This window comes from Cyprinodon variegatus, unplaced genomic scaffold, assembly GCF_000732505.1.
Source record: "Cyprinodon variegatus isolate N-32 unplaced genomic scaffold, C_variegatus-1.0 Scaffold1460, whole genome shotgun sequence".
Taxonomy (NCBI): Eukaryota; Metazoa; Chordata; class Actinopteri; order Cyprinodontiformes; family Cyprinodontidae; genus Cyprinodon; species Cyprinodon variegatus.
The window spans coordinates 72578-84105 of NW_015151913.1; the positions used below are offsets into that span (position 1 = coordinate 72578).

At 40.4% G+C, this 11528-nt stretch overlaps 2 protein-coding genes across 3 annotated transcripts in view; both read right to left on the reverse strand.

Annotated features, from left to right (window-relative positions):
* dgkd (diacylglycerol kinase delta) overlaps nucleotides 1–3083 on the reverse strand; it is a 32785-nt gene extending 29702 nt beyond the window's left edge. For both annotated transcript variants that reach the window (XM_015403206.1, XM_015403207.1), the window contains exon 1: nucleotides 2935–3083. In XM_015403206.1, the coding sequence (XP_015258692.1) occupies nucleotides 2935–3072 (138 nt within the window). In that variant the 5' untranslated portion in view covers nucleotides 3073–3083. The remainder of the gene's footprint in view (nucleotides 1–2934) is intronic.
* Nucleotides 3084–7829: 4746 nt separating this feature from the next.
* LOC107103482 (S-arrestin-like) overlaps nucleotides 7830–11528 on the reverse strand; it is an 8355-nt gene continuing 4656 nt past the window's right edge. Inside the window, exons 10-16 of the mRNA XM_015403202.1 lie at nucleotides 10945–11017; nucleotides 10714–10851; nucleotides 10533–10610; nucleotides 10002–10016; nucleotides 9580–9632; nucleotides 8219–8228; nucleotides 7830–8106 (exon numbers count right to left, since the gene is read on the reverse strand). Coding sequence (XP_015258688.1) covers nucleotides 8013–8106; nucleotides 8219–8228; nucleotides 9580–9632; nucleotides 10002–10016; nucleotides 10533–10610; nucleotides 10714–10851; nucleotides 10945–11017 — 461 coding nt within the window. The 3' untranslated portion in view covers nucleotides 7830–8012. The remainder of the gene's footprint in view (nucleotides 8107–8218; nucleotides 8229–9579; nucleotides 9633–10001; nucleotides 10017–10532; nucleotides 10611–10713; nucleotides 10852–10944; nucleotides 11018–11528) is intronic.

Genomic DNA, 11528 nt, shown 5'->3' on the forward strand with positions numbered 1-11528 from the left:
TACATTTTAGAGGAAATTAAAGCGTTTGAAGAAAATTAGTGAATAAATGTTTGCTCTGAGTCTTACTGAGATCGTAGGATTGGGCTCTTTATTTCACCCGTTTTAGTCATCAGAGACAATCCATTCACCCTCGCTGAAACATCTCACCCAGAAATCCTTCCATCCAGCAAACTGTAAAGGCTGCAGTTCCTAGGATAAGTTAATATGATGCCACTCTGACACTTTTGTGCATATTTTTAGATTTGTCTAAAACCTGATGTAAAGAGGCTGGATTAGCTTGTTTTAGCAGGAGCCGCGTCACTGTCTCCTGACACAATGGAACAAAGGGAGCTGTTTTGAGTCAAGTTGCTTTTTTTTTCTCTCTCTCTCTCTCTCTGAGGGTTTGTTGCTGTAGACAACGAGGTTCACTGTGAGAGGTTAAAGCTCAGTTTACTTTGATGTTTATGACGCACTTCTAGGAGGAACATTCAAAGGGAGGGCTGTGGATAAAACCACTGAGACGTTCCTTGTTATTCCCATGAATCTCTCTCCATGTGCTTAACTCCAACCGGGGGGGAAAAAATGCAGCTTTAAATAGAAACCTGACTCCATTCAAACCCCCTGAACCCAACCACCGCTGCCTTCAGGGCCCATAGGAACTCACAGATTTATTACAGGAGGAATATGAGGAACCAGCTGCTGAAACACATTCATATTTATGTTCCAGCTCTTTATATTTTTACTTTATTCCTTAAATCTCTTACATGGTTAAGAGAAAGTAAGCTGAACGGAAAAGAGATAGTTGAATTTTACACAATAAACAACTCTTCTACCTTTTTTTCTGTTTATTTTTAACTTAACTAAAAATAAGATTATTTTAAACACAACTTTGAAAAGGAGATGTGATCGATCAATGTTGTTTTAAACATCCATGAACACAGCGACAGGTAAAAGCGGTAAATAATCCGATAATAAGTAACAGCTGCTCAGATTTATCAATGATTTGTCGAGAAAGGCCTTTTTTTGTTCACTACAGTTGGAATTAACTACCTTAGTAAACTAGCCCCTCCCGCCAGTGGTCTGGCCTCTATCAATGCCCCAGGCCCTAGAACTGGCGGGCCAATCACAAGGCAGAGATGTGTCTTGAATTTTTGGACGCAAAGCGGGCGGGGTTTTCAGGGCGTGACGCCAAAGCTGCGCGACAATGGAGGATGCACAACAAGGAAGATGGGAACAACTATTGAACAGTCCTCGATTGACTCAGCTTTGGAATCAGTTTTGAAAGGAGACTTGGGGTTTTCATTGAAACGTGAGCAGGAAGAGGCTCTACGCTCATTCATTTTTAAGAACGATGTATTCGCCGTTTTACCGACAGGCTGTTTGTTTACACTGCCCCACCATCTTTCTGTCGCGCTTACTACGTCACAGTCAGTTGCGCTCATTGGTCAGAGCGTTGGCCAATAGGCACAGACATAGTTTGATACAACGGGTTGTTCTCAACAATCTTACAATGTCTCGTTCATCGGGGCCAGACTAAACATTTAATCTCACATTTAGTCTGGTTTATCAGGCTAGTAATTAACAAGAAAACTCGCCGCTAGCATTACCTGGAATGTAGCTCCTCCCCCCGGTCTCACAGCTCACCACCGTCCGTGTGGAAACACTGGGGGAGCTCAGAGGCCTCCCTCAGGCCTCAGCCCACATCAGTTTTTGATGCTCCTTCTTAGTGTTTTAATCGGATATAATTTTAACCTTTTCCTTTTTTATTGTTCATCTCTAATTTACGCCCTGCAATAGGCTAATAGGGGCGTATTAAACTTAACTCCAATTTAGTTATTTATTGATTATTGAGCTCATGTGAAATACTTTAGTGAACATTAATAGGTCATGACACAAATATCTCGAGTTTCTCGGATGAAAAAACAAACACACTGATTTTCACCAAAAATCCTTAGTATTTTAACTCTCTTTAACTCATTTACAAATTTTAATCTCCGTTCTAATGACAACACTAACGCTATTAAATATAAAACGCGTCCATTCCTATTCGGCATGATAAAAAACTCGCCCAGCAGCCTAAGGTTCCGTTAGCTTTATCCAGACTCCAGTTAAAAGCTGTTAGGTCTAAACTGAAATGTACCTCTAAAATGAAACTTGCAACTAAACTTAAATGTACAGACGTCAACTAATTGAAACAAATCCATTATTTAATTCGGCACCTTTATAAGTCACCAATAGCCAACAGTTTCGTCAACTATTCCGGAACTGAACAACCAGACCAAACTCAATTCAAAATCCGTCGAATTTAAGTTCAAGCACATCGGTAGAAAAATAAACCCCTTAAATCCGGATCTTTAAATGGTTAGAGAAAAGAAATAAAAGCGCATTTTCATACGGTTTAATTTAAAATTATGGTCATCAGGTCGGATTCTTTGTTATTGTAACTTTCTCATCAAGCTTTAGTTCAAAGTGCTGATTGGGAATTTAATTTATTCCCGGATAACGGTCGATGGAGAAGATTAAACAAAGGGACGGAATTAAACCCACTCTTTAATTCGGCATCAGTTAAAAAGGGCAAATAGATCAGATTTTGTTTAGAGCGGTCTATTTTTGTCTTTAAGTCGGGTGACTGCGACCGCCTACAGCGGATAACGGATGAGAGAAGAAGGAATCCAAGTTTCAGTAGCGGACAGATTCTAAACCCAGTGAAGCTTTTCTGGAGGACGGATCAGAGAACAGTCTTTATGCAACCAGCCTGTGATCATATACATTTATTAAAACGTTATAAAGAACTTCTTCGGGGCGAAGATTCTAAAAGGGTCGTTTTTTCCCGGGGGTTTGGCTCCCAAGAGTTCCTTCGGTCATAGCGGAGCAGCTCGGGGCTTTGTGGGGCCCACTCCGCTCAATGACCATCCAAACCCCTCCATAAGCTCCCCAAGTGTAACCCCATCATACCTTGCTGCGGATCTGACCGGACGTGGATACTTTCCGAATGAGTTTCTGGGGAGATCCGGGCTCCTGTTCAGGCTCGCTGTCCGATGACTCGTCCGGACACCGGGCCGCAGTGGACTCCGGTCCCCCTGCCTCCGCCATCCTGTCATTATCAGGCCCCTGATGAGCTGCGGAGAAACAGCTCCCCCTAGCGGCGGACAGTGCACAGCACAGCGAAGGAGGGGCATACTGCTCCCTGCTGGCAAATCTTTGACATTACAAAGGATATCCGCTTAGAAAGTTTACTTCAATGTAATTCATTCACTCAAATTAATGCGCTCAAGTTATAAAACATAAATGTAACCTCAAGGCATTTTCAGAGTCAATTTAATCAAATAATGCAGACATATTTGTTTAAAAGTTCTATCTTTGAACACCCAGCTGATTGCATGGAGTCAATGACTTTGAAGAAATCACTTGTGGCAACAATGGACATTTGCTTGCAAAGTGTTGTTGACTGCAGCAATCCCTTATACCAAGTATGCATGATGCAACGGTAGAGGTGAAATCTCTCTTTTATTAGGAAGAAACATTCAGCAGAAACAGGCGTTGTATGGCCTTCTGCCATGGCCAACTTAGTTTAAAGGAAAAGTTCAGCCATATCAGAATTGAAACATCTGAAAGTACTTTACATATGAAATTGTTACATACTGTTCAATAAATTATATGTGTTTTAATTAATATTAATTTTCATTTGAATGTGCTTTACTGGAGACATGTTTGTCAAAGAACACTATCGGCTGTTGAGCAAGTCCCAATGCTGTATCTGGTGTTTGTCACAACGCGCTATTATTCAAGTCATCTTGAAAACATTCTTCTTCAAAATGTTGGCTACATATTACATGTTTTTTCTCTGGCCAGAAGTTCACTGGCAAATCCTCCCTCTTCAAGTTGGCAATCCAACGACGAACCCGTTCGTAGAGGATCATGAATCGAAAAGGTGAAATAACTAATTTTCTTTTTTATCTTTACCCAATGTATTACAACATCCAACTTCCATGCACGTGGGCAATGTCAGTCCTCTGGAAATCTTAAATAATTGTTGTTGATTGCAGATGTGTCTAGTAGTTCCCATTGATTTTGCTTGAAAAGCGAGGAGAATGGCGCTAGGCTTACCGCACCGTGACGTCACTGCTGGAAGATGGAAGGAGGGAGGGGTTACTATATTTGGGCATAAATGGCTGGTCCTGCACTCGGTGATCACAACGAAAATTATTGTTTTCACATTTTTTTACTGATTAATGCTAAATTCATTAAATCAACACAAACATATTAGTTTTAGGTATAGATAATGATCCATTGATTATTGCTTGCTGACCAGACTTTTCCTTTAAGAAGACAGGGACAGACGGATAAAGGGAACATAGAAGCCATGATCTATAAGTAATATTTGCTTAAGACAGTAATGGTTAACTAGGTTGCTCTGTCTAGGAAAGAAATGGTTGAGCAGTTCTGGTTTACAGGTCAAAAGGATAACAGAACAAAGACGCACCCAGTCATAGTGAAAGTTGAACCAATGGCTATGTCCATGAGAGAACCAGGATTAAACACTTAAAACCAGAATAAACTCTATCATTATCATGAACTTGCTGATGGTGGCAGTCAAGATAAAGCCTCCTTTCAGGGTGGTGCCAGAGCGTCAAGCCACATGTGGATACTATGACGAGTAAAAAAATAAAGACGAAGAGCAATTATATATTTTGTTTGTTACAAGTTAGCATTAAAACAAATAATGAACAAATGGAGAATAAAAGTTGGATATTGGAGAGAGGGAAAGTTACCCTACATCCTCCAGCAGTCTAAGCCGACTTTCCAGTTATAAGATCATTTTTTGATTGGCCAAACTTTTACCCTGATCGTGCATCGTGAGTCGTGTAGTATACAGGGGGTAACGAGGGGCGATCAGCCTCTCACGACCACCTCCCAGTCAGGAATCCTAAGGTGAGGAGAAAATCAAACATATTTGATTTTCAGTTGACCATCATGGGCAAATCGCTCAGTGGGAAAACAAGGATTCCACTTTTTCTTCTTCCTCTCAGACAAAAACACAGAAGTGAGAAGTGCAAGTGAAATGGAGTTTTTTCTGTAAAACTGTAGTAGCCACGTTTGCTCAGCCATGTCTTTGTCCAAATACGTCATCACCTTTTCTTTTTAGGGCTTTCAGCACAAAATTGCAGAGGCAGCGTGTTTCTCTCTAGTGAGCTTCATATTCCTCTTCTACTTCTTTGTCTTCTGGATAGACGAGTCCCATCTCACTGCGGAGCTGAGTCCAATGTGGTTTTTGGATGTACAGTGTAAGCAGGTAGATTGCATTAGAGCATCAGTGTGAGAAAATACATCGTAAGTTGTGAATTTACACTGTACGACGAAACCTTGTGGTTTCGTCGACAGTGTGAGCTGTAGCTCCGTGCAACGATTGAAAAAAAAAAAAATCGCACAGTATATGCCCAGCATAAGCTTTATCAAAAAGGAAAGTTTTAAGCCTAGCCTTAAAAGTAGACAGGGTGTCTGCCTCACGGACTAAAACTGGTAGTTGGTTCCACAGGAGAGGAGCCTGATAACTAAAAGATCTGCCTCCCATTCTACTTTTAGAAATTCTAGGAACCACTGGTGAACCTGCAGATTGAGAGAGAAGTGCTCTGTTAGGAACATAAGGAACAATTGGATCCCTGATATAAGACAAGAGTTTGGCCATTTAAGGCTTTATATGGGAGAAGGAGGATTTTACATGGATAGGAAGCCAATGAAGGGAAGCTAAAATAGGAGAAATAATTTTCAGAACACTGGTTGCAGCAAGACTAAAGCCAAACAAGCTGGTTTATAAAGTGGTTATACGCAGTGTGTGGAAAAGTATGTCTTTCAGAATGGAAATTAATTAATAAAATAAATTTCTGTTTATCAGATTACCTTTTTGGAAAATCAAGATTTTCCACCGACAAACTTCCTGTGCCCCCAATAGTTCAGGTAGGGCGAAACACCTACCTGTGACAGTAAATAACTCATGGAGCTCAAGAAGAAATCCAATGTTAACTACCTAAATGATGCATGCAGTATATATAGCCCTTCCTTGTCATGCACATCCTTGTGACGGTTGGCATATGGTGTAATGATCTATTTCTTCAAACTGTAAAGTCATTGCAACAAACTAAATTATAATAAAACTAAGATGCTTTCTTTAAACCAAACTACAATTTTCCTCTTGTATTTGGCAAATTTATGTTAGAATATTTTGCAAAAATATGTTGCGGTGCATGATGGGGTTTTGCATGTAAAGGCTACCATTTCCTGTCTTACCTGCATTGTTCCCAGGTTGGGATGTTTCCCAATCTGGCAGTTTAGGATGGCCATCTATTAGGGCTGAATATTTTCGCCAAAGTCCTGAATCGATTCCATTTTGATTCATACAGTTCTAAATCGATTAATTTCGATTCGATCTGTTTTACAATAGTGAAAGTGGTTCAACTGTGTTTCAAAATACTCATGCATTGAATTTTTTCCTGTCACATTAAACATAAAGTGCAAACTTGTAAATTAGATAGTTTAAACTTGAGATGTGAACAAAACTGTCTCATAAGTGCAAACTTGTTTGTGAAAAGTATAAAAGTGAAGCCTTACTCGAGCAATCAGACGTGACACAGCAGACAGGCATGAGCTGCATTATCTTCACTGCACAAACCATATTTGCAGCGTTGTCTTTAACAACTACAGGGTGTTTTCTGGTCAGTCCCCATTTGTTAAGGTCTTCAGTCAACCTATTGGCTATATTTGCAGCTGTCTGGCTTTAAGGGAGTGCATCTTTCCTGCTCATTTGAATCTGAACATCACGCATCTTAAAACTAATTGATCTCATTCCCTAGACATCGATTTTGCACAAATATAAAGGAATCGATTCAAAATCGATTAAATCGATTTTTTTACCCAGCCTTACCGTCTATGGGTAAAAAATGTTTTTCTTTAGATTTATGGCCTAAGAGATCAATAGACTTTGGTTCAAATTGGGCAAGATTTCTAATATATATGTGGTTTATGAACACTTTTGGGCTGGAAACGTGAGTCAGTGACGGCACTGTATGAGTAAGTAGGTGGGTGGGTGTCTGGCTGGCTTCATGCCGTGTGGACACACTAGCAGTACCTGTTGCGTCCGTGTTAATAACCAAAGCCAGTAAAACCGCATTATAGATTATAGAAGTCTTGGTAATGGTTGTCATGTGATGCTTGAAGATAGACTGGTTAATCCACAATGTATATCCGTATTTTGTTTCACATTTGAGACCAATGCATTTTACTGTGGTTCTATCTTTAATTTTTTTGCATTGAAAGGAGTTAAATGATGTGTTTGGACATCTGTTTCCCTCACGAAAAGTTTTCTTAAAGACACAGAAAAGATGTTTTCTTTTTGTCTATGTACTTTAATGGAAATGAAGCATTGTCTGGGTTGATCAGATGGATTAACTGAGCCTGAATTTGATATTTTTGTTTAGGCTTAACATGAACATGGATCTGGAACTCTGCAATGGCTCTAAATGAGGAAAACGGATGACTGACTGGAAAGTGTTATAAAAATCTTGGATCTTGTGTTTTCAAAGTGTAAGGATCTTCTTATAACTCCAAACCTTCTCAGTGAGGAGTTTCACAGGTTTGAAACAGTTCACTGAGTAACTCACAGGTTTAACTCACAGCTACGGATACTCAGAGTCCCTTAAAAGAGCTAAGGGAAAATCTGAGCGCAGTTGGTTGTTTTAATGGTTGTGTTTTTAGTTGGTTGGTGGGATGAACGGTCAAACAGACAAAATCAAACGCTGCAGTTTTTGGGTTTAGGAAGTTCTTTAATCTGAGAACAGCTGACAACTACAATCTGTACTTCCTAAAATAAAACTATAACTAGAAAACTTTAACCAAGAAATGTCAGAGGTAAGCAACTACAGATTTTATTTGTAAGAATTCCACACCAAATATGTTTCATAGTTATGATGTGCAGTTCATCTGATGTCTCCTTGTATGTGAAGATCTGAACTGTCGATGTTGGCGGCCATCTTCGTGGCTCAGGCCTCAGTTGGAGACTCATCGTCATCGCCATAAACCACACCCTTCAGGTAGGCCCTTTTAAATTCTTCAAACACCATGTCTCCAGATTCACTGCAAAGTTTGGAGAGGAAGCTGGAGAATCCTGGGATAGCCTCACAAGTTGACTAAAATTAAGATTTAATTTGATGCCTTGAAATTTCATGTGATGAAGCAGAGGTCTTACCTTTCCTTGGCTGAGGGTCATTGGCAGCAGCAGAAGAAGAAATAAAAAAGGCAATTAATGAAACATGAATAGGAAATTAATGAAACATCTCTTTATTGTGACCCAGTGAGTCCAGTTTTGCTACTGAACTATGTGGGTATGGCCTACAGATGGGACGTTAAAGCATGGTTTATTTTTGCTGTGTCTGATGTCTACATCCCTCTTCCAGCTTTTATGTCACTCTTATTTTACTACTTGCACACCTAGGATATTCTTTAACTACATGGACAGTTTTCTGTGGGGAGAAAACATGGCGGACTGGCAGCAGCTCCTAACCGTCTCAGAAGCTGACAAATATAAACATCCATTGACGTCTTGGTTTGGCCAATAAATGTCACTTAGATGGCAGTGAAAATGTTGGGAACCAAGTTTTCTATTAGTACGTGTAATGAGGTGTTGTAACCTTGCAGTCTGTGCCATAAACCACTCCCCAATATGAGCTAGATTATTAGGTACAGTGAGGAAAATATCAAATGCTGCAAAGGCTATGTCTGCAATGTTCTAGGTGGAAACATATCAGAAAAGCATGTATGCGTAAGCATCACAGCCTGTGGGGTCCGACCCTGGAGCCCCTCGTCTGCCTTTCGCAGGGTGGGGGGTGCAGCTGCTGCTGTCTCTGTGCCTCCCCTTCCCTATGTCTGGGGCTCCGGTCTCCTTTGTGTCAGCCCTGGGCTCTTTGGGATGGGTCTGGGGCCCCTCACTTCTGCTGTTGAGCAGATCTTCCTGTGCTGATGGAGCCTTATAAAGCTTGTATTCAGAAGCAAACTCTTGCATATACGTCACAGCATTTGGATTCAGGTGTTCATTGTTACACAGTTGTGTTTACTGCTAAGCTGCACCATTAACTAAATATAGCTCTGAATGACTTGTGTAATCTTCTTATGTTTTGCTTTTGATGTTCGTGTGTAACTATTTCCTGTGTCCATGAGATTCTCTCTTTTGTCGTAGGCTGTTTTTTTTTTTTTTTCTCCATCCCATTTCTTGCGGTTGTGGAAGTACACTTCTAGGAGTTATTCTGTATTTTCAGTCTTTTCTTTATTTCTCCTTTATTCTTTCTTTCCCTCCATCCCTTTCTTCCCTCACTTTTCTTCTCCATGTCTATTGTAAATATTTTTCCCCAAAAGCCACGTCTAATAAAATAAAACACAATTATCAAGTGGAACCTTATGTCAACTTTACAAGGCTCCACTTGTAAAAGCAAATCTATTGAGCCATTATCTAAAAACAGGACATCAATTCTCAGAGCTGTATTGGCAAAAAAAAAAAAAAAAAAGAGGCGTTGAATAGGCATAAGCCGACCTTAAAATTTCTAATGTCTTTACCTGGTTCCGGTTTTGGATTCATCAGTTTGAATGGAACCTCCACAGAGACCTCACTGTAAGAAAATCCACAAAGCTGTAATCACAACATCATAAAACACACAAGATTTTGTATCTCTATACTTGTCAGGACATTCCACTGACTTCCATTCATTTGTAACCAATTCCTATAACCTAACATTGACACCCACCTTAAACCTAGCCATTACAGGTTCAGGTATTTAACACTAACCCCAACCTAAACTCAATTCACACCTTAGTCCTACACCTAACTCCAAAACAACATTTGTACCCATGAGGACCAGTCATTGGTCCAGACAAAGCAGTTAACCCCAACAGTGTGCTTTGATTTGTGGAAAATGGTCCCCACAATGTAAGGAATACACGCCCCTGCACACAGAGACCGTGTTGAAGTGTGTACATACCTGGATCCCACCGCCCTGTTGGTGAGCAGCAACAAAGAGAGCAGAGGCATCAGTTAATTTAACATTTAGAGGGTTATTTTCCCTGAGAGCAGATGTTCTGTCAGGTCAGCACACCTGTAGTCGATACGGATGCACAAGATGTCAGATTTGCATTTATCCCTTTAGTTTTGTACGAAAAATAGACTTTAAACTACCTAGACGGGCGTGTGTCCCTTTAGTCATGTATAAAAACAATTTAAGGTCAGATCATCATACGCTTCAAAAGAACACCAAAAAGTAAGCAATTAAATAGTTTTTTTTGTACATGACTTAAAGGGATACACACCTGTTGAGGGCGTGTATCCCTCATCGATAGTCAATACCTGTACCCCATTATTTGACTATCGGTATGCTGGTCTGACCGGGTATGCTCATCTGACAGAACATGACTTACAGGAAGAACAGGTCCTCTAATCAACAGAAAGTTGATTTACTTTTCAAACTAGAGGTTGAACCCCTTAACTGATCTGAGACCAGCAGAGGTTTACTCACCCGGATGCTATCATCTTCAGTACCACCTTGTAGGAGATCAACATCCCCTGGACTTCCTTCAGTACTTCCTGCTTCACACTGAGACACAGAGACAAGAATCAGAACTCCCCCTTTACTCATACAATGAATCATCTCCAGCTTTCTATAGGTTGATCTGCAGCTTGATTCAAAGTTTCCATACATGCTGGATGAAGCCAGGTTGGTGTCTTCATGTTTAAGTCGTCCATCCAGAGCGATTCCTCTGCGGTCCTTATTGTTTGCCAGCATGGGGTACAGATTGTATTCCTTCTTCAATGTTGTACCAGAGGGAACCGAATCACTGCAACATGGATCAAGCCGCATAAATAACACAACTCTTACAGAATACATGTATTTCAGAACTGTTACATGTCATTGGGGAAATAAATCTTACTCAGTCTCTTCTTTGGCCACAGATTTGACATATTTGTCATTGGAGTAAAGCAGCACATTGGTCACCTGCTCAACTGAAGACAGTGGAAAAAGAAATAATGTAAACGGACAGGAAGTAACAACTGCATGGTGGACATATTTGTATGTTTCCTCTGAGAATCTGTTTATATTTGATCACGTTATGATGTTAAAGAGCAGCTATTTACCCCAATCATCCACTGTACAGGGGAATGTAGGAGAATAGGAACTTTCTCTTAAGGAAAGTGGTATAACGTAGAGGTGTGCAAAGGTAAGTGCAAGTGTGTATAGGTGAGGACAGTTATAATTATTGATTGGTGTGTTAAGGTATGGAGATGTTTCTCAAGACAAGCCTAGGTGTATAATAGTGAGGCAGGTGTATAAAGTAGTATTGCCACGATATCTATACCAGTATCGGACAGGGCCCCGATACTGAACTAAAATGGTGGTATCGGTATTGCCGAGTTCTGACAAATAGGGCACCGAAACCATTTTGAGAGCCAAAAGTTTATTCAACTCTATCCATCCATCCATCCATCCATCCATCCATCCATCCATCCATCCATC